Source organism: Megalobrama amblycephala, linkage group LG17, assembly GCF_018812025.1.
Source record: "Megalobrama amblycephala isolate DHTTF-2021 linkage group LG17, ASM1881202v1, whole genome shotgun sequence".
NCBI lineage: Eukaryota > Metazoa > Chordata > Actinopteri > Cypriniformes > Xenocyprididae > Megalobrama > Megalobrama amblycephala.
Window position 1 is genome coordinate 22,347,541 of NC_063060.1, and position 26,309 is coordinate 22,373,849.

At 36.9% G+C, this 26,309-nt stretch overlaps 2 protein-coding genes across 4 annotated transcripts; one reads left to right on the forward strand and one right to left on the reverse strand.

Annotated features, from left to right (window-relative positions):
• Positions 1 to 285: 285 nt before the first annotated feature.
• polr2d (RNA polymerase II subunit D) lies at positions 286 to 9,347 on the reverse strand. Its single transcript, XM_048163021.1, has 4 exons — positions 9,129 to 9,347; positions 8,600 to 8,780; positions 2,886 to 2,981; positions 286 to 537 (listed from the first exon to the last, which is right to left on the reverse strand). The coding sequence occupies exons 1-4, from the start codon at positions 9,196 to 9,198 to the stop codon at positions 459 to 461; spliced, it is 426 nt and encodes a 141-aa protein (XP_048018978.1). The 5' UTR covers positions 9,199 to 9,347; the 3' UTR covers positions 286 to 458.
• A 1,794-nt stretch (positions 9,348 to 11,141) lies between these two features.
• Positions 11,142 to 15,158, forward strand: LOC125251831 (serine/threonine-protein kinase pim-2-like). Of its 3 annotated transcripts, XM_048164926.1 has the most exons (9): positions 11,144 to 11,622; positions 11,846 to 12,109; positions 12,596 to 12,805; positions 12,964 to 13,058; positions 13,224 to 13,274; positions 13,495 to 13,876; positions 13,963 to 14,142; positions 14,349 to 14,488; positions 14,772 to 15,158. In XM_048164926.1, exons 1-8 carry the CDS (start codon positions 11,601 to 11,603, stop codon positions 14,480 to 14,482), a joined length of 1,338 nt encoding a protein of 445 aa, XP_048020883.1. In that variant the 5' UTR covers positions 11,144 to 11,600; the 3' UTR covers positions 14,483 to 14,488; positions 14,772 to 15,158. The 3 variants fall into 3 exon arrangements, with proteins under 3 accessions (XP_048020882.1, XP_048020884.1, XP_048020883.1); XM_048164925.1 differs by lacking the exon at positions 14,349 to 14,488 and having other exon boundaries at positions 11,142 to 11,622; XM_048164927.1 differs by lacking the exon at positions 14,349 to 14,488 and having other exon boundaries at positions 11,143 to 11,622; positions 11,945 to 12,109.
• Positions 15,159 to 26,309: the final 11,151 nt, after the last annotated feature.

Below are 26,309 nucleotides of genomic sequence, written 5' to 3' on the forward strand. Positions count from 1 at the left end.
GGGATGCAGTCTCACTTTATAGTTAAAATCCAGTGACATGCATTGCTAAAATCAGGCTAAAACTTTTATTGTTTCGGTAGTGACATTCAAGTTCGGTGCTGCATTTTTTTAATAACTTTTTTTTTTTTGTAAAAATGTAATTTTAATGAATTCTTTGGGTTTAAGCAGACCATAACATTCTCATGATACCCCATATCTGAATTAATATCAATTATTGATAGTTCTTTTGTACAGTAATGATTCATTTTGCACAGTGACACGGCAGCATGAGATTAAGATACACTGTCATTTTTATCAAAAACACTTTATTTCTCGAAACAATAGCATGTTAAGCAACTACAGAATTGAACAATGGTGGCAATATATAAAGACATACAAAGGACAGGGAAACTGATGCTCTAAAGAGCCATTAGAGAAAGCAAAGTGAACATCATTCTGACTGAATGAGAGTTGGCAGCTCAATACTGGAAGCTGCGTTTGGTCTGAATGTCATCCAGGATTTGTTGTAACTCCTCATCCTCAAACCGGCCTTCCAAGCTAGAAAGAAAAAAAACACCACATTAAATGAATAAAGTAAATGAACCTCAAAAGCAGAGAGTCAGATTTGTGTTTGTGATGTTAAATGCATCAGTGACATCAGTGTGCAAATCTAAGAAATAAGAAATATAATCTTACAATCTTACAACTTATAATCTTATTTCTCTAAGAAATATAATCTTACAGATAAGCCTATAGTTTAAAGAACGTAACAGTCTCCAGCGCTTCCCACAGATTTGAAATATACTTGCAGTGGTAGCCGGGCGAAAAATCCTCCTATTTCCCACGACACAAAAATGGTCTACTACATGTGACAAACAAATAATGTGTGATTTTTAACAGTATTTTTATTTATTGAAATTAATTTTAATTACATATTACATTTAATTACATACTAATATTATGCATTATTATTATTATTATTAAATGGTTTACATTTTCCTATGTTCTCCTTGCTGTCATATAGTGTCTCTCAGTGAATGGGATAAAGATTTTACTAGTAAAATTTATAAAATGAATAATACATGTGTCAAATAATGTTCTTAGTGTTTTCTTCCTGTGGGCGAGACTACAATAATTTACTATGAATTAAATGGAAATCAAATTAAATACAATTTGTGTAATCAAAATACCAATAATGCCGAAAAGAAAAAGAAAAAACTTAGCGTGTGACTTTTAATTATAAACAAGCCCGAAATACACTGGGACTCTTATTTTGAAATGTCTGTACTATTGCAGGCTGATCCTTCAGATTCTTACAATCATCTAAAACATTTTATATAAAGGCCATAAAGTAGACATTGTAATAATTCATCAACTTGAGCATTAGCAATCGCTTGGCATAAATGTGTGCTTTTCATTGATTGAGAATAGGGCTGGGCGATATATCGCATGCAATTGTCACGCGCATTTTGTCAGTAAAGCCGGTTCCCTGATTACCGCTAAATCACCATCACCTGCTTTCAAATGGAGCGGCATTTAATAGACAGAGAAGTAGTTCACTGATAAGCTACGCAATATCGCGTTCATTATCGCAGATGAATCGCCTTCGATATATCGCCCAGCCCTAATTGAGAATCACTTTGAAGCAGTCTGAAGCGCTGTCGCGTGAGCTTGTAGAACGCGCAACAGCGCCCCCTTGTGACTTTGCAAAATGCAGCGCCCGTTTGAATGTTAGTGGGAGTAAACAGCTCTGACGCACACATAACGAGCAGGTACGAAACGACTAGTTAATCGATCGCGGATGGTTTCATAATCTTGCGCGGATATAAAAGTATAAGAGGATAAAAATAATAAAAGCAAAAATGTGTCTCCGAATATACTTGGGCGGCCGTTATTATATGTGTGCGGCCCACCCAAGTAAAGTCTATGTGTGGGAAGCACTGGTCTCATCCTTTGGAAGTGCATGAAAGTGGATTTGCTTTGGCAGCAGAAAACAGTGTATTCTTGACATGAACAACAACCAAACTCTTACAGTCTCAGCCACCACTTCACTGTTCGAGGGTCAAAGTAGACAATGGCTACGTTTACATGGACAGCAGTAATCTAATTACTGACCTTATTCTGAATAAGACAATATTATGATTAAGGTGTTTACATGAGTTGCTTTTAGAATATTCCATTCATGTTCCAATTTTACATGTTATAGAACTTAGATCGATTAATGGCAAACGTCATTACGTCCCCACAGCACGCTGTCCGACGTTCTCTACAGAATTTCACGTATCATCACCACACAGTTCGTGCCATATACAGTTTTGGGTGTTTTCATTTTTAATCTTACGAAAGCTTCAAGTGCAGTTAATTATTTGACATGCAATACGTGCAAATATATATACGGAGCCCGCACATGACAAGCAAGAATAAATAAATTGTGTGCATGATATACTAATTCGTTCCCTCGATTTATACATAGATTTATACATACATCATTATGCCAATTTGTTACAAACCTACGTAGTTTCGAGCAGGAAGTAAGACTGTAATTAATGACAACTCGTTTCAGGCAGATCAGAATCGCTTCTTTCTTTTGGGAGACAATAACTCCATTTATCTGCACTTTGATCTTTGAAACTTTGCAGACATTTTACATTCACAAACAGCTTTAGTACACACTACATCAAAGGTGCACTTTAAAGAGCACTTTGAGCTTCGATAATAATGATTTCTGTTGGCCCAGCTGGGCCAATAGTTCAGATTTTTACTTGCTCTGCCAACATTTTTACTGTGGCCCAATAGTGTAAATAACAGTTTTGATATAACAGTTTTGTGTATACAGTATAACAGTTTTGTGTACACAGGCATGAGATTGTCCAAACTAAGTAATTCTCCACATTATAATGACCAACCTTGGGATGAGGGCTTTGGCCTCTTCTGCAGCCTCAGGACACAGATTTGCTAAACTTGCCAATTCAAACTTGTGAAGTTTTTTCTGCAGAAGTAAGCTGTAAAACAAGGCCACAGTTATCAGCAATGTAATATTCACTAAATTACAGTAAAATTATACAAGTACAAGAAAAAACAAGAAAACAAACCTAATCTAAATTTCAGAAACATTCCATTCAGTTTATATTACGATTTTGGGAAAAAATCGTAATATTATATCCCACATTATATCTCTGTGTAAAAAAATTTAATAAAATTTCCAGTTTTTACACAAAACATCATCATGCTAACACAGGACACCAAAATAGTGCTGTCAAATGATTAATCACATCCAAAATAAAACTGTTTACATAATACAGTAGTGTGAAAAAGTGCTTGCCCCTTCCTGATTTTTTTGTGTGCACATTTTAATGTTTCAGATCATCAAACAAATTTAAATATGAATCAAAGATAACACAAGTAAACAGTTTTCAAATGAAGGTTTTTATTATGTAGGAAAAACAAAATCCAAACCCACATGGCCCTGTGAAAAAGTGTTTGCCCCTAAACCTAATAACTGGTTGGGCCACCCTTAGCAGCAACAACTGCAATCAAGCGTTTGCGATAACTTGCAATGAGTCTATTACAGTGCTGTGGAGGAATTTTGGCCCACTCATCTTTGCAGAATTGTTGTAATTCAGCCACATTGGAGGGTTTTCGAGCATGAACGAATAGGACCTCAATAGGACTGAGGTCAGGACTTTGACTAGGCCACTCCAAAGTTTTCATTTTATTTTTCTTCAGCCATTCAGAGGTGGACTTGCTGGTGTGTTTTGGGTCATTGTCCTGCTGCAGAACCCAAATTCACTTCAGCTTGAGGTCACGAACAGATGGCCGGATATTGTCCTTCAGGATTTTTTGGTAGACAGCAGAATTCATGGTTCCATTTATCACAGCAAGTCTTCCAGGTCCTGAAGCAGCAGGTCCCCAGACCATCACACTACCACCACCATATTTTACTGTTGGTATGATGTTCTTTTTCTGAAATTCTGTGTTACTTTTATGCCAGACGTAATGGGACACACACCTTCCAAAAAGTTCAACTTTTGTCTCGTCAGTCCACAGAGTATTTTCCCAAAAGTCTTCGGGATCATCAAGATGTTTTCTGGCAAAACTGAGACGAGCCTCTTTTTGCTCAGCAGCGGTTTTCATCTTGGAACTCTGCCATGCAGGCCATTTTTTCCCTGTCTCTTTCTTATGGTGGAGTCATGAACACTGACCTTAACTGAGGCAAGTGAGGCCTGCAGTTCTTCGGATGTTGTTGTGCGGTCTTTTGTGACCTCTTGGATGAGTCGTCGCTGCACTCGTGGTAATTTTGGTCGGTCGGCCACTCCTGGGAAGGTTCACCACTGTTTCATGTTTTCGCCATTTGAGGATAATGGCTCTCACTGTGGTTCGCTGGAGTCCCAAAGCTTTAGAAATGGCTTTATAACCTTTTCCAGACCGATAGATCTCAATTACTTTCTTTCTCATTTGTTCCTGAAATTCTTTGGATCTCAACATGATGTGTAGTTTTTGAGGATCTTTTGGTCTACTTTACTTTGTCAGGCAGGTCGGTCTATTTAAAGACCCCCTGTGGTGAAAATCAAGTTTTTAAATGTTGTTTATATGTCTATGTAGTGTTTTTAATAAGCTTTAAGACAAACCATGTGCAAATTCATAAGTCAGCACTATTGCTGAGTATTTTATGTTTAAAACTGCAGTAAACCAAAAACCCGCGGTTTGAAATCGTGGGTGTTTGTGACGTCACAGACTACCTTGTAACCAATCACAACAACGTGCCGGCAGACTTTAGCATATCATTAATTATGACTGTTCTGAAGCAGGAAAGTCTCGAGAGAAGCCAGGTTATCCCGGTAAATTTTCTGTTGATTTGAAAAATTGTGTCAATTTATCAATATAGCGAGTCTATTACGATGTTATGATGAACTATAAGCCTTTCTCCACTGACGTTCTGAGTTGTTCAAAACGTTTGAAAGGATACTGATTGGCAGCTGTCTGACTCTCAGATGAAGAACAGGAACATCAGACAGGGCCACACAGGGCCATGTGGGTTTGGATTTTGTTTTCCCTTCATAATAAAAACCTTCATTTAAAAACTGCATGTTGTGTTTACACATACATGTATATATTTAAAGGTCCCATGGCATGAAAATTTCACTTTATGAGATTTTTTAACATTAATATGAGTTCCCCTAGCCTGCCTATGGACCTCCAGTGGCTAGAAAAGACGATGAGCCCTGGGTATTTTGCTTCGCCTTTGAGAATATGAAAGCTCAGATGGCCCAATCTGGAATCTTCCCTATATGTCGTCACACGGGGAAAGGTTACCTCCCCTTTCTGTGCTTTGCCCGCCCATGAGAAAATGAGCTACTACAGTGGAAGGTGAGCGCAATACTTTTTTTTTCCTCGAGAGACATCATGGCTTGCAAACGAGCGATGCATGGCAGTTGTTCAGTGTTTGGATGTACAAACGAAAACCAAAGTATTTTTTTAGTTCCTTCATCCGAGCCTATGAAGAAACATGGGTTAATTTTATTTTCTCTGGTAATACGCTGATAAAACTTCCCAAAGTTTGTATGTCTGTGCCAAACATTTCACCGACGACTGTTTCCTCAACGTGGGCCAATACAGCCCAGTTACTGTGGCTAATGTAAAGGTAGACAGCATCAAGCGTGTGTGTGTGTGTGAATACACACACTGTAACGTGAGTGTTGTACATTTCTCTGTTGTTTGGATAACCGTTCTGCTGTTGGTGTTATGGTGCACGCGATTTCCACATTTGATGCTTGATGTAATTGTAATACGAAAGATTGTAAAAACTTTTAAGATATATGAAAAACAAATAGATGATGATGGCATGGTAGCATATTTCCACAACGGCACCTATCCTAAAAGATGTTTGTAATAATGGCAGAGGTCTGACTAATATAGTGGCACTGGTTAGTGTCTATAGCTGATATATATATATACATATATATATATACAATATACATATATGATAGCAAATCAGAACAACATATAAATATATTCAGACACCTTGAACATTTCATTCATTAATACAGTTTATTCACTATAGTTTAAAAAAATGGTAATACAATATGATAAGATCTCAGAGTTAAACTGTGTCAGAAAAAAAAAAATCTTAATTATGTCAGATAACACAAGCAAAACATGGTCAGGTCAAAGTGTCTGAATAATTTTTGGTTCCAATTTATCAATTTTACTGGTATTCCACTGTATGAAGAATTTTTGGGTATAATGTCAGAGTTTACTTTTATTTTTTACAGTCTGTCACGTTAAAATTTAATACACAATGTGGACAGTCAATAATTTAGATCAGATTCCAATCGGATACACAAATAATCGGTTTTGGACTGACAATTTAAACATAGCCAAAGTCACATAAACCATGCAAAATCTGATCAGAGCAGTCAGACTGAAACTGATTTCCAGAAATTAAATTTGAATAGGATTTTAAACCACACATAAACCATCACCTGCTTTCAAATGGAGCGCCATTTAATAGACAGAACCGTAGATCACTGACAAGCTACGCAATTTCGCATTCATTATCGCAGATGAATCGCCTTTGATAATGAACGTGATATTGCGTAGCTTGTCAGTGAACTACGGCTCTGTCTATTAAATGGCACTCCATTTGAAAGCAGGTGATGGCGATTTAGCAGTAATCAGGGAACCGGCTTTACTGACGAAATGCGCGTGACAATCGCATGCGATATATCGCCCATCCCTACTGTCTACACTAGACACATCATAGAGAACGTTGTAAATCAGAAGTTAGTTGTGCCAGAAATATAATAAGACATCAATTTACTGTAAGGAATTTGTCGCACATTTACCCGACACTGGCAGTCCTTTCACAAACTTGTCCATGCTTACAGCAGAACCATGCATCATCCTTTTATATTTTTACATGGCTCCCTGCTGTAATACTCTATGATTCTTCAAATCACACCTATCACAGACCATCTAGTGGTCTGTTATTCCACCACAACAACAGCTACAACTGATAACAGACCGGAGGGCTGTTTCATAAAAGACGCTAAGAAAAGCAAGGATTAAACTCCAAAGCCTGACTTGAATTAACCTAACAAATGAGTTTGGGCTAAAGCGGTTTCATAAAACGTAATTGAAGTTCACGCAGTCCCGCTCCAGGTTTCCTAGTCAAGATAATTTCACGTGCATGCTTTTTTTAAGCAGCCCTAGAGGTCGATCATGGATCAAATCGATCCACCATAGGAAACGGCATACATTTTGTGCTATTTTATGCATTTGAGACATGGTGCTTTCCTCAATGCATAACTTACTTTTCACAAGTTTATTCTCCATCTGTAAATGTTAGAAAGTCATGCAAATATTTCCATTTTGCTGCTAAACTTCACAGTGAATGAGCGCCGCTGTGCGCTAAACAGACAGGACGCAATAGAAGAGCAAGAATTCTAAAATATACATTTCACTAAAATATTTGATGTTGGACATTAAATGTGCCTTATGTACAATTTTAAACCTACAAGTAAGTGTATTTTTATGATAGTAACTGTAAATGGACTATTGTAATGGGGTAAATCAATATACTTTGGGCCAATTACTGAGTTTAGATTCATCTTACCAATTATAATTTAGTCTGTGCATATTTATTTTAATTTTTAATTGTGTGATTTTAATTTCTGCTCTTCTAATAACCATAAAAGGTACTACAGCTGGCAAACAAAACCAGAGAGAAATTTATCCATATATTTTAAAACAATCTAATTAAATATTGGGCACAAAACATTTAGCCAGTTAGAAACGAAAAGCTGTAGGTTACACACACACATATATATATATATATATATATATATATATATATATATATATATATGTGTGTGTGTGTGTGTGTGTGTGTGTGTGTGTATAGTGAATTCATGTTGATTGGGACACGTTTTGCTATTGAAATGACTGGGAAAAAGTGTCCCAATCAACCTGAATTCTCTCTCTCTCTCTATATATATATATATATATATAAATAAATATATGTATGCGAGAGAGTCAGCTGTAATATCTTTGCGTTCCTATTGGTCAGTGTTAGAGGAGCTCAGCTTAGCCTGACAGTTAGCCTGCCCTGGACCAGGCTAGTTTCCCAGCATAAGTTGCCAGAGTAACTGAGTTTGAACTAATTTAAGTTTGTTTTATGAAACAGAATTCGCTGACAACAAGTCTGACTAACTAAAATAAGCCTGGCTTGTTTTCTAATCTTGTTTTTTGAAACAGCCCTCAGGTATAAGCAAGTTATTTTAAGGTAATGAAACATCAGATTAATATTCTGTTTTCAATTATTTGCATATGTGGCAACGAGCTGCATAATAAGCATAAGATAATTTCATAGCGGGGTCTTGTATCACCCTGAAGAGGTTTCTTTTGCATAACAATCAGCTGACTGGATTACTTAGACTATAAAAATAAAAAATGGGATAAAAATAAATAAAACAATAAAGATAATTGAGACTTTACCTCACAATTCAGACTTTTTTCTCCCTCAGAATTTCGAGTTTATATCTGAATAGATGTTCTGCTGTCTGCGTCTCTGTGATTAGTGTTCTGTGTGTTCTAGACAGCTTGTGTAAAGCATGCTGACCTGCGCACACTGGCGATGGTCTCTCTGTTCTTGAAACGGCTGAATCTGGCGGTGTAGTTGAGGGTCTTCATGAAGACCTCTGACAGCTCCTGCTCATCCTCCGCGCTTTCATTCTGCTGCTTGCGATGCTCCAGCAACATGTGAACCTCAGAGTTCAGCAGCGTCTCTGCGTTCTCAAACTCTGAGACAAATGAAACATCAGTCAGCTTCTGAAATGAACCACACACCTCTGCATTCTGAAAACAAGACTCAAAACTACACTTAACCAAGTGAGTTAAGTGAAATCCAACAAAACAATAACACGCAACCTGACAGTCTCTAACAAAAAACAAGGTAATGTAATGATAATATATCAATTTCCTCACATTTTGGAGAAAGCACTGCAGGGTGTGTGATAGATACTAAGTTGAAATTGTCTTAGTACACAAAAACATACAGTACAGAGCGAATGTGTGCAGCTGACGAGCTTATTGTCCATGATAAAGAGCTGATGGTGTGATTCGTTCGTTTTGTATAAGTTAACTCTCACCTTTAGGAAACATGAGCTGAGACGCGTCCTCCTCCACATCCCCCACATGCGTCGCTCCTCCTGCCGCCATTACACAATAACTAATGAAGATACTGTGAATATGAGTAAATCTTCACTGTATGATACATACAGTCGCATAACTACAGCGCACACTGTCTGTAGCGCCTCTCTATGAAACACATTCTACTTCCGGTTATCTTCTTCTTGTTGTTAATGGCTGTTCACTCCTAGGAACATTACCGCCACCTAACGTCAAAGAGCTTAGAACCCAAGAGGCGACACTCTGATATTTTTTGGGCAACAGCTATGGCAACAGCCACTAGAAAGCGCTCCGGTAGCGCGGACGCCATTATGGGGTGAAAATACCAAATACTAATTGGACCATAGAATCATAGGCGTAATTTGCGGGTGGGACATGTCCCCACCACTTTTTGAAAGGGTCGATATTGTCCCCACCACTTTTTGAAACATCTCGCGGATATCTAATACAAAAGAAACACCTCTAGTTGATTATCAATTTGAGTTAATAATAGGCGATCTGGCGCTGGGATGTGTTGTTTTTGAAATCATGTTGAGTGCTCGTTGTCGCTGTTATCAGAGGCGCAACAGTGTTCTCTTGGCGCTCGTGCACGCTGCGCAGTGTTCACACGGACGAGCGCTTCAATCTATCGCTTAACTGTTGCAGAGACTCTCTATTCGTTACGTTGAATCACAAAACAAAATACAAATAAACGTGTCCCTGCTTTTGATATACAATCACTGACGAACATCTTTGGTTTTAATGAGAGAAAAAAAAAATCATACAATCATACAACCCAGAATCTCTTGCATGCTAAACGAAAATGTATATTTGGGTACAAATGGATTCTTCCTTGTTATCAACATTAAATAGGCCTACAAGAACTCACACAAGGTATGTTTTTGTATCGAAGAAAGTTTGAGTCTTAAATTGATATAAATCCACTATCTGTGTCTATATTTGTTCTTCATGCAAGTGCTAAATCCCCACTTTTACAAAGGTGCATTGTCGAGAACGGCAGTAATTTAGCGCGATTTAAGGCAGCAGATTCGGCACGCAATCTATCATATGCATGCTGCTTGTGTGGATGCAGTCATTTTAGACTGCAAAATATGAGGTAATTTGATTAAATGTAATTGATTTACGGCATTTTGCCAGTTAGAAATACATGCTCGGTTTAAATATTATTTTAAGGTATGGTAGAGTTAAATTAACTACTCCGCATTTTGTTCGCGTACCCCCTTTTGTCACCTCACGTACCCCCAGGGGTACGCGTACCCCAGTTTGAGAAACACTGTTATAGCAGATGTAAGGAAGAAACTATCATATTAATTTTAATATCATATTATTATTATTATAATAATACAATTACAATACCAAAAGTGCCAAAGGTTACATTTGTTTGTCAGACAGTTAATTGGTGATGGGCCCACCCAACATCTCATCCAAACGTTACCAAAAAAAAAAAAAAAAAAAAAAGAAGTTTTGCATCAGTTTACTTTTCTTTTCTTTTTTCTTTTTTTTTTTGTATGAATTTTAGCTTCTTTTTTTTCACTTGTTTAATTGATTTTTAAAAGTTTTCAATGACTTTTGGACTTCAAACCTTCTTTTGTAGGTGGATTTAAAATAGATAAAGTTGAACAAACATAAACATAGACTCTTGATGATAAACAGAAAAGGAAATATTGCATATAAAATGATATCAAAGTATGAACTAACATGTGCAATACAGTACATATGCTTAAACTACCCTAAATCAATGGAAAGATCACCCAATCACCCAAACGTTGTGTCCCAATCACCCAAATGTTAAAATGGGTGAATTAAAAAAAAAAAAAAAAAAAAAAAAAAAATATATATATATATATATATATATATATATATATATATATATATATATATATATATTAAAGAAAACGTCAAAATTAAGTTTGAAACAGTCAATAAATGTGTTCAGATTTGATGTGAGCTCACGCGCTCTTCTCATGCGCACGTGCGTGCATGCAATATGAGTTTCAAATTTTAGTTGCTATAGCGACGCGTGTTATGAATTCTGACTGAATATATACACTCGAACCGATCACTGCCTGTTGGTTGAGAGACGAGGCGAATTTACAGACTTTTGCAGACTATTTTCTGTGCGAATCTTGTGACTTTGAAGCTGTTCGGAGGATTTCTGAGAGGAGACTTTTATTCTAGAAGACATCGCAGGATATATCCTTTTTATAGAAAGTTATATTTTTGAAAGAGTTCCTATTATTTTTGAGGATACTTTTATTTTATTGTTCTTCTCTTAGTTTAGAAGGAGTTTGTTTTTATTTAATTTTTTTATTAATTTTTGTTTTATTTTATTTATTTATTTATTTTTTCTTGGGAGGAGTATTTCTGAGGAGAGTTGTATTTTATTGTATTGCATCTTGTATTGTATTTTGTATAGTTTTTATTGCAGGAAGATGTCGATGGGTGAAATAGGAGGTGATTGCTTTAGTTTTTCATTTTTTTATGGTATGTTAAGGTATTATGTTGTAAAATGATTGCCTACATTAATGTGAAGAAAATTGTGCCAGGTAACCCATTTGATCCCCCAAGTGATCAGATGAATTTGATTCCTTGTAACTGAAGTAACAATTTGTAATTGACCCACTGACATTGATTATTGATTATTGTTACAACATAACTAACTATGTGATGTTTGCAGACCCAGTTCTGATGATCAGGATCCGCTGCCAGACACAGAGCCAGGAGCTTCCTGGATATTTAACACCTCTGTCTTCTGAGGCTGTTTCTATGTCCACAGGTCAGGTTCACATCAACGTTGATGCAGTGTCCAGGTCCGACAGCTTCGATGGATTGCTGTGCCCTCCGCTGCCAGGTCAAGTTCCTGCTGAGCCAAAGGAGACGTCAAGTGGCCTAACTGCCCAGGGTGCCATGGAGGCTTCTCCTGTGAGCGAGAGCTCAACAGGTGAGATTGAAATAAGGCCGGGCGGTGTAAAGTGGACAGATCAATGGTACTTGCGCTGTCTGACACACACCCAAAACATGCGCACAGAAATCCTCTTCTCAGACGGCATACGATCCCAAACAGAATTTTATTTCATGACTTCTTGCTCCTGAATTGTCAAATACACACAAAATTGTCCAAAATGAAGTTGTGTTGCCCAAATGAAGCCTGGAAATGTATGTTCTCTTTTCAATAAAAGAAAAATAACTACATTGTGATAATTGTAAAATAAAATGACTATTAATATTGTGAAATGAGATTTTGGGACATTTATTCTGGCATTAAGCAGAAGTCAGGCTGATGGCTTGAAAATATTTCCATTCATTTGGATTTGTAACATTACAGATAAGAATTTAACAGTAAAATGTACATTATGTTATTATATCATTGCTTGATTTGATGTCAGAGATGTTTCTAATAGTTGTTTTCAATTGTTCTTCATTTCAGAAAAACCTACAGAACGCAGGAAGAGGAAAATAATTTGTTCTTTCCTCAACAGGCTGTGGAAGGCGATGAAGAGTCCTTTCCGGTGCTGTTGCCCCTGTAGTCATGTGAATGTTGTGGAGCCTGATGTCCCTCCACCAGATCTGGAGCCAGAGCCTGATCCCGAGCCACCATCACCTGCTCCAGATCACTCCCGCGTCAAGCCAATTAACGGTAAATCAGCAGTCATTATTTCTCCAACGTTATTTTGTCAATATTATTTTCCCATTTTAATATGATTTTCTCGACACAACCAGCACTGATATTTTTTAAATAAAACAATGGATCTAACAATCTCATATATTTCTTATATTTTCATGTTTGTGTTTCAGAGTCCTTTGAGTCTCTGTATAACGTGGGAGAGATGCTTGGATCTGGAGGATTTGGCAGGGTGTACAAGGGAACCCGCAAATTTGATGGCAAAAAGGTCAATCTTACCAAATTATACAAACATTTTGCTCTTGCATGCATCAAAACATATTTAAAACAATTTACACAGATGGTTCAATACTTAGTGCAAGATCAGGTGCTTGAATACTGTTACTGTTATTGATTTTTTTTTTTGTTGTTGTTGTTTGTTTGTTTTTTGCAGGTTGCCATCAAGCAGATGCTCAAGATTGACAACGATCGTTATCTTCATATTGTAAGTTGGCCAAAACCTGAATATGTATTTAGTTGTTTAAGTGCAGATTATTGTAGTTGATACACCCGTAGGAAGCATCAGGTGTGAATGTGATTGACAAATAAGCCTAGAGGCACCAAATAACTTTGAGCTGAAAAGATCAAAGAAAATTACATTTAAAAATGATCTGTTTTCTTCAGATTTTTACCCAGCTAACCTTCTGTCTACTACTTTTCTCTAGCCTGGGCATCCCAAACCTCTGGTTACTGAAGTGGCGCTGCTGCTGATGATGAGGCGAGAACCCATAAGCCCCTTCGTCATACATCTATACGAGTGGTTTGAACATCCTCAAACATTCACTCTCGTTATGGAGTACCCGGAACCCTGCGGGAGCCTGCATGACTTCATCACCCGTAACCCTCAGCTGTGTGAACCAGCCGCACAGGTCATCATGCTACAGGCTCTGCTGGCGGTACGACACTGCATCGAGCATGGTGTTTTTCACCATGACATCCATGCTCAGAATTTCCTGTTGAACAAAGACACGTTTCATCTCACGCTGATAGACTTTGGCTGTGGTCAGCTATTTAGTAGTGATGGCTATGAGAGCGACATATACATTGGTGAGTATTTTGGGAGTGTGGAAACCTGAATGTAGTGACTTACTAATTATTTGATGCTTTAAAATGTGCAAATGTCTTGCTTACAGGAGCGCCGGATTACTGCCCACCTGAAGTCCTGACCAAACCTCGCTTCCACGCCATCCCAACAAATGTCTGGGCGCTAGGAGTCTTGTTGTACAAGATGGTGAACGCATGTGGTCCTTTTCGCAGTAGAAGAGAAATCACACAGGCCAAAATTACATTTCAGAACTCCACATTATCCGAAGGTGAGCGAATAATATCGATAACAGGTGTGCACGGAAGGGGCCTTTTGAAAATATGCTTTATTTTGTAAGAAACCACATACTTCACTTTTAAAGTAAAAATAAGGAACATTTTACAGTATATTAATCATGTTTTAGATGCTATTTTCATAGATGCCAAGTCACATGGTCATGACTAACCAGCTCTCTCCTTATTAAAATTTGTACAGAATGTACAGATCTGATTAGCCAGTGCCTAGCCCGGGATCCAACTAAACGGCCTACGTTAGAGCAGATGTTTCAGCATGAATGGATTACAAGTGATCTAGATTGGGAAAGTTCAGGAGATTCAATCCGTCTGTGATTTCAGGTGTGAGGAAGTGTAACAGACAGAGTAGGATTATTATCATGTGTCTTCAATTCTGGATCATTTGCAGTGAGGTGTTCATTGTAATGTTCTTGTTATAGTCAAGTCAAGTCAACCTCATTTATATAGTGCTTTATACAATACAGATTGTTTCAAAGCAGCTTTGTGGTAATAAACAGGCAAATAACAGAATCAGTGATGCAAACAGAATTCAGTTCTGTTGTAAATCAGCTCTATAAAATCGTTCATAAGTTGACTTGTTCATATAATCTTTGTATTTGGACAGGAAATAACATACTTGCTGTCCTTGATGGAAGACTTGACCCGAATCCTGAAGTCCAACCCCAAACTGACAGGGAACTCAGAGCCCGTCCACGTCTGAGCAAGAACGCGAGAGACTGCGAGACTGGAACCAAATCATCACGGCCACATTTGCTTTGATTTAAAAGTCATTTTTGCTTTGTTTTTTTAAAAAGACAAGACACGTCATCTTTATTTATATAGCGCCTTGTATATGACCAATCTGTACATATGTATATATCATGTTTTGAATTAAAGAAATGTTTTTTAACAGTCTCGGCCTATGAGGAACCTTTGAAGTGAAAAGGCAAAGACCTATTTTTGTGCTTCCCAAAATAAAACTAAATAAAAATGTAAATAAAAATCTATATGACATCAAATGTTTGGAGGTTTCACCATGACAACAAGAACTCCTTGGTCTTTAAAAATGACTGACATTAATTTTGCACTCTTAAATATGATCAAAATGTTGCAATCATAATAACTAAACCTCAAATTGTCATAAATCAACATCTCAGTAAAATGTTATGGAGTTTCTAATGGAAATATGACTTTCTGTAATAAAACGGGGCATTGATTTCATACATGTCGACTGGAGAGGACACCAGGACAATCATGTTTATCCAACATCAGGCATTTTGGGAGACACAACAAGGGAACAGGGAAATAAATTATATATCAATATTCCTTTGAAATATTAGACATTAGGTTGTTTTTATTTTGTCCCATCCACCCAAACACAAAATGTATAATTATGGGTGATTGGGACAGTGCTTAAATGCTTTGCTAATTAAGAAAATTATTAGCCTTGCAATATGAAAAAAGTGGAAGACTTAAACACAAAGTGTGTAAAATAAACTGTTAAAAGGATTTGATGAACTAGTGATAGTATTTTATTCTGTGTTGTCATCATTTAGGTTGGATTTCTACAGAGCCCGGCATGTCACCTATAGGAGAAGAAAAAAAAAAAAAATTCTGTGCTGATGGTTTTGCAATCTGTTCCCTCAGTTTATAAACCATGCTCACGAATTCTTAAACTGTTCCCTCGGTTTAACAAATCATGCCCACGGATTAATAAACCATACCCAGGGGTGGATTAAAGTGGTCAGTGGCCCCTATGCTTCTCTTTGTGTGAGGCCCCCCCTTAATCATTATGCTTTACTGGAAAACTGTATTTAGTGCCATACATGGTCCACACGCAAATAAGGTTAACTGGCATACAGAACAGAGAAGTGTCCGTATTGCCTGCACTTTTTTTACTCCTCCCCTCACTGCAGCCGCCTACTCTCGCCTACATTTCAGGTGAGGCTAGGCACATCTCAAACAAGCCTATTCTTTGCTAATGTATTTTGTAACATATAGGTTGTTTGCACACAATGTCACAGGGTGACATGTAATGCAGATGGAGGGCAGGAAGTGATTTTCTACATTAGATTAGATTAGATTAGATTAGATAAACTTTATTTATAAACTTTATCCCAGAGGGGAAATTAAATTGTCATGGCAGCTCAATACAGTCAATAAGCACTTAGAATACATGTGACTACATACCCTTTAACTAACATCTTAAAAATATATCTAAACTACGACATATGCTCTCAATGAAAAATGCGGAACAGTTAGTTCATGCGTTCATGATCTCAAGGCTAGATTACTGTAACGCTCTACTGGTGTAACGAAGCTGGACTCAGGCAGGGATTCAAATGCAAAGCTTTTATTAAAAGTGAGCGTGGTCGTACAGGCAGGGTCAAGACAGGAGCAAACAGGAACAGCAAGGGACAGGCAGAGTCGTAGTCAAGATACAGACAGTAGATCAAGGCAAGCAGATATCATACAGAACAGCAGACAAGGCAAGGATCAGGACAGGCAGCAACGGGTCGATAACGGGTAACAGGCAGGAACGGTAACAACAGACAGGCAGACAGGATAATATACGCTCAGAAATGCTACAATAGTAAACAAGACTTCACGATGAGGTGGTGTGTGTGTGAGTCCTTTATAGTCCAGATGATGTGCTAAGCTGTATGTGGCAACAGGTGATTGGTGTGGAGTGTGTGCATGTGACTGGCAAAGAGGATGATGGGAAATGTAGTCCGGGAACTGACAGGAACTGACGGTGATCATGACAACTGGGTGGTTGTTCCGCTCGCTTGATAAATAAACTACAGCTCGTAAAAAATGCAGCAGCTAGAGTACTAGAACCAGGAAGTATGACCATATTAGCCCAGTTCTGTCAACACTGCATTGGCTTCCTGTTAAACATCGTATAGATTTTAAAATCTTGCTAATTACTTACAAAGCACTAAATGGTTTAGCTCCCCAGTACCTGAGCGAGCTCTTAAAGCATTATAGTCCTTCACGTCTATTGTGATCTCAGAATTCAGGCCAGCTGATAATACCTAGAATATCAAAACCAACCGCAGGTGGTAGATCCTTCTCCTATTTGGCACCTAAACTCTGGAACAATCTTCCTAGCATTGTTCAGGAAGCAGACACACACTGTCAGTTTAAATCTAGACTAAAAACGAATCTCTTTAACCTGGCATACACAACACATTATCAATTTATTTTTTTCAAATCCGTTAAAGGATTATTAGGCTGCATAAATTAGGTCAGCAGGAACCAGGAACACTTCCTATAACACCAGATGTACTCGTTACATCAGAAGAAGAATGGCATCTATGCTAATATTAGTCTCTTTGTTTATTCCGAGGTTTACTGTAGTCAACTGGATCCGGGCCGTATTCAGGTGAGATTGAGGACCTGCGCCTTGACACGACAACAACGCAGCCCTGAAGTATCAGCAGAGATTGTGTCAGCTAGATCATCCACTGTGAAGGCCTCATCCACACGACAGCCAGTGGCACAGCTCCTCAACAAACCGTCCATACCTGCGTGATGAATACGACCCTCAACTGGATGGAACTGGAATAAATACTTTGAATGTTGCGATCCCATCGAACTTATGATAGCTACCTGAATCGTAACAAAGCACTGTTCGCCAGAGGAGAACTGGCCCCCCGATTAAGCCTGGTTTCTCCCAAGGTTTTTTTTTCTTCTCCATTTTAACACCTATTTGCCACATGATGTCACCTGTTGGAGTTTGGGCTGTCGCCTTTGGCTTGCTTAGTTGGGGACACTTGACATTTGATATCCAACAGTGCTTTGATCTGCCTGCATTGACACCATTTTCCTTTAAAGCTGCTGTGCAGCCAAAATTATATACCAGTTATCACTGTAAAGCTGCTTTGACACAATCTGCATTGTAAAAAGCGCTTTATAAATAAAGATGACTTGACTTGACTTAGCACAGTTCTATCCTAGACAGATGAGTTATATACTCTAATAGCACTAGACAGGAATGATTTCCTATATAGTTCCTTCAAGCAAGAAGGCTGAATAGCCTATTGCTAAAGCTACTCTTGAGTTTGTCCAGAGTTTTATGGAGGGGATGAACATCATTGTTCATAATCGCCAGCAACTTTGCCAGCATTCTGTCCCTAACCATGTCCTCCAAAGTACCAAGCTCTGAGCCGATGACAGACTCAGCCTTTTTGATAATTTTGTGTAGTATGTTAGCATCCTTTGCTTTGATTCCTGGGCCCCAACACACCACAGCAAAGAAGATAGTAGCTACTCGCAACAACAATCTGATAAAACATCTGAGTATCCTGTTACACACGTTGAAAGACCTGAGCTTCCTCAAGAAATACTATTGCCGACTTGGAAACAGCCTCTGCATTTGTAGACCACACCACAAGCACTATGAAATGCCTATGTTTTGCATTATTTATAGTTGCTCTAATCGATCAAATTGAGAAACCACAAGGAGCTTTTATCATGTACCAAAAGTTGTTGTTTATCAGGGGGAAAAATGCAAGAAATTAACTGAAAAACACAGGAAAAAGTGGCTTGTACACCTGCGTCTGCAGTCGGGAGGATTCGAGTCGGAAAATGCTTGCGTGTACAGTGACCACTTTGTCAGAAGTTTACTTATGCAACTACTAACAACAACAACAACAACAACAACAACAACAAAATAGGCTATGCCTCCATAGTTTTGCATGCTTTCATTTGTTTTCTGGAGTAGAAAGATGCCTGTGCCCAGTTGTATAGAGCAACCTTACACAGAGCAAGCAGGTTCAATCCAAGTCTTCTAACGAGACATGATCAGCCACTTTCCCCCGGTTTCACAGACAAGGCTTAAGATAGTCCTAGACTAAAATGCATGTTTGAGCTGTTTTAACTGAAAGCAACTTGTATGGACATATCTTAAAATATGTCACTGCTATTGTTTTGTCTCAAGATGCACACCTGTAATGTTTTTTTTTTCTTTCTTTTTTCTCAAGTGTATGTTTATAAAAGATACTTAAATATCCTAATTGAACTAAGGCCTAACCCTGGCTAAGCCTTGTCTGTGAAACTGGGCCCTAATATGATAAACATTTTATTTTAAGTGTTTATTCACATAAATGTGAATAAACGCTTAAAATAAAATGTTTATCAATGTTGATCAAATTACAGCATACTTATCTGTATTAACAAATAACATATCCATGGCAACAATAGAATTTTATAACAGCAAAACCTGGGTCATTGTCATGAAACACTTAGCAGTTTCCCTTCGAGAACTGTTTATAGCCGGGGACACACCTAATGATTAGCTGAAACATTCTAAGACTGAACTGAACACACATACCGATTGTTTCCTTCGACTGGAGCTGATTTATATACTCACACATGTAATTTGAACACCGACTGTAATCGCGGACTGAACGCAACTGGCTGTGACTGGACGCGTTTGAGCGCGATCAGTCATAAGTATCAATTTACATTCATAATCGGCCTTACAATCGTTAAGTGTGTGCGCGGCTTAAGGGATTATATCAAAGACTTTATCCCCCGGTTCGCCTAGTCCCAGACTAAAATGCATGTTTGAGCTGCCTTAACTGAAAGAAACTTGCACTGGCATATCTTAAAGTATGTCACTGCCATTGTTTTTTTGCAAGATGCACATTAATGTTTTTTTTTTTTAAAGACACAAACTGTCAGAAAAAAAGGTACGGTGCTTGTCACTGGGGCAGTACCCTAAGATACAAAGGTAAAAATTAACTAATATGTACTTTTACAGTACTAATATAGGTACAAATATGCACTTTTAAAGAATATGTACCTTTAAGGTACTAATATGCACCATTTAGGGGAAAGTAAGGTACAAAGATGTACCTTTTCACTTTTGTACCTTAGGGTACTGCCCCAGTGACAGCGCCGTACCTTTTTTTCTGATAGTGAATTCCACTTAAATGTCCTAATTGAACTAAGGCCTAATCCTGGCTTAATCTAAGCACTGTCTGTGAAACTGGGCCTATATGCAACACCCTTAAGTCAAGGGGAAATCACGCCTTAAAGGGTTAGTTCACCCAAAAATGAAAATTCCCCCATGATTACTCACCCTCAAGCCATCCTAGGTGTATATGACTTTCTTCTTTCAGATGAATACAATTGGAGTTATATTAAATAATGTCCTGGCTCTTCCAAGCTTTATAATAGCAGAGAGGAGGAGATTTTGATATCCACATGGCTCCGGGGTGTCATCTTTATCTCTGAGGAGCACTTACTATTTCCTGCTCATTGTGGATCTCATAGTAGGACATTGTCCTAGAAGTTTTATATATATATATTATACAATGTTGAAGTCAGAGACTGACCACCATGACCACCATGTCAACAGACTGACCATATTTATGTTTTAGCTCAACTGTCATGAAGTGGACTGCACAGGATTGTGGGATATCATAGGCACTGAAGGATACATCTATGCTGCCTTCAAAAATCAATTAAATGAATCAGAAGACAGGAAGTAAAGCTAGTGTAAGAGTTAAAAGTTTAGCACATTGTTAAATGATGAAAGCTGATGTTATATTTGAATATTTGAATTGAATTCAGCAGTATCTATTCTGTGTTAAAGTGGATGTTAAAGTAACCACTGGCTGATTAAAGACATTTTTTTAGTAGCTTAGCATAAAATTTGGTTGCATATGCAAGGGATTTACTTGCATTGTAAGAGGGTTGACATAGAAATAGTGTTAGTAATGTTTCCCTGCACAATCTACACACAATGAAAGGAGGTGGTTGCCAGTTCTTGATGGTAAAATTGGGTTAGTACCATTAATTTATCTATTAATTTAGCAATAAGATTTTAGAATAAATAAAAACATGATATATCTGGGATATAATCTTTTAATGAGGCACAAAGACATTGAACTTTTACATTTTACGTTTATGAGAGTACCATGTTTGGTCATGAGTGTAAAATCAAAACTACAGTTATTTTCATATATTTACCCTTGTTCTTGTAAACTTGGGACATCGCTCACTGGGACCCATACAATCCTGCTTGCACCACTGCATGGAAAGATTAATTTACTATTAGCTATGACCGCATGACTGGCTAAGACAATTAAAAAGTTTTTGATGAAAACATTCCAGGATTTTTCTCCATATAGTGGACTTCAATGGAGCCCAAATGGTTGAAGGTCAAAATTACAGTTTCAGTGCAGCTTCAAAGCGTTCTACACAATCCCAGATGAGAAATAAGGGTCTTATAGAGAAACCATCACTCATTTTCTAAAAAAATAAATAAATAAAAATAAATAAATAATATATGTTTTAACAATAAATGCTCATCTTGAACTAGCTCTCTTCTTCTAATTGTTATATATATACTTGCACTAGCACATTGTATGACAATTTAGTTCAAACTTTGACCTGTGGAGGGCAGTAATACACTTAGCAGCATCTACACTGCCGGGATTCTAATAGAGAAGAAGAAGAGAGCTAGTTCAAGATGAGCATTTATTGTTAAAACATATATTATTTATTTACTTTTTTAGAAAATGAGCGATGGTTTCTCTAGATAAGACCCTTATTTCTCATCTGGGATCGTGACGAGCTGCAACTGAAGCTGTAATTTTGACCTTCAACTGTTTGGGCTCCATTGAAGTCCACTTTATGGAGAAAAATCCTGGAATGTTTTCATCAAAAACCTTAATTTCTTTTCAACTGAAGAAAGAAAGAAAAACATGAACATCTTGGATGACATGGGGGTGATTAAATTATCAGGAAATTTTCATTTGAAAGTGAACTAATCCTTTACATTTTTTTTTTTTTTGTTGTTGTATGTAATGTTTTGTGTTAAATTCTAGATTTTTAAATTAGATATTAAACGTGACATATTTGCATTATCAGACAATGCATCACTTTTTTTTTAACGTCGCGATACAACTACGATTTAACGATTCATGGACCTGTGATCAAGATTAAATTATTATGTGCATATTTTATACAAATTTTATCTCATGTGTAAAATGCTACCAAAATATAACATTAACATTTAAAGTGCCCCTATTATGCTTTTTCAGATATTACCTCTCATGTAATGTAAAAGGTCTGCAAAGTTTCAAAGCTCAAAGCACATGATAAATAGAGTTACTGTCTACCAAAAAAGAAAAAGAAAAAGAAAAAAGAAGTGAACTGAACTGCCTAAAATGAGTCATAATTCCAGTCTTATTTCCTGCTTGAACCTATGTAGGTTTGTAACAAATTTGCATAATGCCAGCCCATGGTCTTCCGTGGCTGCCTGCAAACAATGACTCTATCATTACTGTTCGTGTATATCAAGTGTTGAGAAAGCTCAGGAGCTGAAATTCAGATATGGTAATGGGTGTTTGGTTTCTGACACATGCTTTAAGCGGTTGACCAATCACAACAGACTGGGCCATCTGACTAATCAGAGCAGAGTAGGCTCTCGGAAAGGAGGGGCTAAGAGAGACCAAATCCTTGATCGAACTGTTTCAGACACTGTGAGCAGAGGTGGGTAGAGTATCCAAAAACTCTACTCAAGTAAAAGTACAAGTACTTATAGAAATATTTACTCAAAGTAAAAGTGAAAGTAATAATCCTAATAGTTACTTGAGTAAGAGTAAAAAAGTATCCAATAAAAATTTTACTCAAGTAGCTCGTTACTAGTTACTTTTATTATATATATATATATATATATATATATATATATATATATATATATATATATACACACACACACAATAGCATGTTATTATTTAATGTTTAATATTTAAATAGATATTTAATGTATTATCATAATTGGATATCTTTGCAACAAACAAACATAGAAGAGACAAGCATTATTTCTAGCATCTGTAACCCGAATGTATCGTTACTATATTAATAACGTATATAGCTAACGTTACATTTTAAAGAAGAGAGAAAACTATTTACATGTGCTCGCGCTCATATCTGAACTTGACACAAACAATGATCAAATACACATTGACGGATCTTCTTCGGTCTGTTCTCCAAAATGTAATCAAATGTATATTTCAACTGTGTCAACGCAAAGCGTTCATTTTCAAGACGAACAGGTCGCTGGCGCCGCCATTGCGAAATAGTTTATGTATAAATTAATGTATAAATTAAGATATATGCCCATAAAAACGGTAAAGAAATACTACATACTTTTGTTATAGTGACGTAATAATCTGTTTGGTTGTAAAATGTCGGCTATTGGCTCGGCTGTATCATGAAGTAAAATCAAATGAAATCGATAGGCCTAACGTTACCTGTGGAATTGTTCACAGACAGCATACGCAGCTCAACTAATAAAGATCTTCATCGCTGGCAAACAACTGTATGCATTTGCAGATTTGCTTTTAATTGACTGTAGGTCCACTGCCACTTCATCCGCTCCGAGTGAGAAACCGCTTCAAACGATTCAGCGCGTGCAGGAACTGAAATCATTCAAACTGATTCGCGAATCAATTTAGACAGCTTTACCAACTTGTTTGATCAAGTCTTTGAACAGAATCGACTCAAAAGAGTGATTCATTTGTAAATGGGGCATCGTTCATGAAAAAAAGAGACAGCGCGCATGGAATAAACTACGCATTTCTTAACATTTACAGTATTGAATTAAAATAAAGTAACGAGATGAACGTTGCCCATTGGTCCGTGTACGTTTTGATAGTTTGTTTTCCAATTTGAAATGAAATATGCAAAAACGAGAAAACGGTCGTTTCCCGTTTTTTCGTTTGTTAAAAAAACGGAAAAACGAGATTTTGACTCGATTTTCGTGTTTTCGGGTCACGGATAGAAAACGGAAACACGACTTCAAAACTCGTTTTCCACATGTGGGCGGTCATTACACGCCCCTTTCAGCCGATTGGTCAATCAAATCTGAGCCAGTGACGTCATCTTCAGTTCGTTCAACAAAATAATAGTCCTCAGTAGATGTCATAAATCGGCTTTCTTCTGTGCAACCTAACGCGTATTTCACAGAAATATTTATTTCAGAAATGTTAATCAGCACACAGACTGTTGTAATGCTGTTTGTAGTTTAATATGCATAGTGAAACTGCACTACCCACACAGAGGAGCGGATGAAAAGCACAGATTTAAAAAAAAAAAAAAAAAAAAAACTAGTTTTTATTTTATTCTATTTTGAATAAATAGAATAAATCACAATAAATAAGTAGTGTAAGCAATTTTGAAAAACGAATAATAGCTCATCTCTCTTTATTTATTTATTTATTTTATATAGCCTAACATTGCCTGCTGAATATAGGCTAATGTTAATAACCCTTTGGTTAAAAGATTGAGGGAATATGTAAAGATCAAACATTAAAGATCAAAATTACAGCTACATAGCTATTTTAGTTATGACAAAAATAATATATAAATGTTAAGCCAAAACGAATTAATTTAAAGCTGAATTGAAACAGAAACCGGCGTTAACTACTTTCTAATTTGACACAAATCCAAATGTTTCAATATTCACGATTTGGAGGCTAAACTATTTTTATTATTTAAACGCTTTTATTGTAGCCTACACAGACTACTTTTTATATATTTGGTTGAATGTATGTTATTTTGACAGTTAACAGGCTGTGATGTCAAGTTACTAAAACTGATGTTGTGTGTGCTTGAGGCGCCGACGCGTTCACTTGAATTTTCTTATCCTAAAAGCGGAAACAACTTAAAATACTCAGACATTTATGGTCAAATATATGTAACACCATTCGAATCTGTGAAGGGTTAAATAGGCCTATTATTTTTGTACACTCACAATAAAAACTAAACATCGCTCTTAAAATAAACAAAGAACTTTTCTGCCGTCTCGGTTTCCTTTCTGTGAACTTCTCAAAAATGAACCTACACTCATATTGTCGCATTTTTCCCCTTTCATTTTGGTAATATGTTAATTACTTAAGTGAAATAAATTTCGCGCATAGACATAGGCTATTTATTCCTTTTATATAATTGAATCCTTTGTTCTCCATTCACAGAAGCGCTGCAGGTGCGTGATGATGATGAATCCTCATGTTCTGTTGTTTATTCTGCTATTTGTTCATGTAGGCTAAAACTAAACCCCTGGGATTTTTTAATGATTCACAGACATTTATCAAATTTCGTTTAATTCTAATTTAATTAATGAAACGATGATCACATCAGTTAAAAAGTCAGGGGGAAAAAACAGAAATTATATTGACAAAGCAACAATAATTTTCGTTTAGTTTAAGTTTTTCAAAACATCCACAGAACTGCATACAGTAAATTTTCCCGCTGTTTAAGCCACGAATATTTACAAAATAAAATAATTACAAAGATGATAAAAGATAATAAAATAATTACAAAGATAATAAAACGTCTATGTTTAATATACGAGAGTTTTTGTTTTGCTGTTGTCCACTAAAGCAATTGACGCAGAATCGCCAACTGCCGTTAAATCGAAATTGAAAGTAAAATGTTCAGGGCCATTTATAGCTAATTCATTCAAAAGCGAAGGAAAGACAGAAAAGGTGAGGATAGCAAGTAAACTGTGACATAATAATGTTCACTGTGTTCATAAAAGTGTTTAATTTAAGAGATAAAATCTGTATGGCCATTTATAAGCTAAGGGAAACTAAAAAGCCCCCCGATGGTGATACCGTTATTAGGTGTTGCCACCTAGTGGATAGCCTATTTTCTAATATGACTGCATAGTCTACTGCAAGGAATACGTCTACTAACTGATTGAATTTAAATGTATAAAATGTAAACAAAACATTAAAATAAGAAAAAAGAAAAAAATGAGTGCAGTAGCCACTTATCTATAATAGAGAATAGTCTATCATTATGTATAGCCTATTGATCGGTGGTAGTAGCCCAAAGGATGTCATGCGCTTGGTAACAGATGTAGAGGCATTTACATTTTACATTTTAAAAACACAATGACAGCTTAAAAACAGACTTAATTAAATTTACTGTAGGTTTTTTAAACTTTTTTTTATCTGTGCAAACATATTTCTGTGAAATACGCGTTAGGTTGCACAGAAGAAAGCCGATTTATGACATCTACTGAGGACTATTATTTTGTTGAACGAACTGAAGATGACGTCACTGGCTCAGATTTGATTGACCAATCGGCTGAAAGGGGCGTGTAATGACCGCCCACGTGGAAAACGAGTTTTGA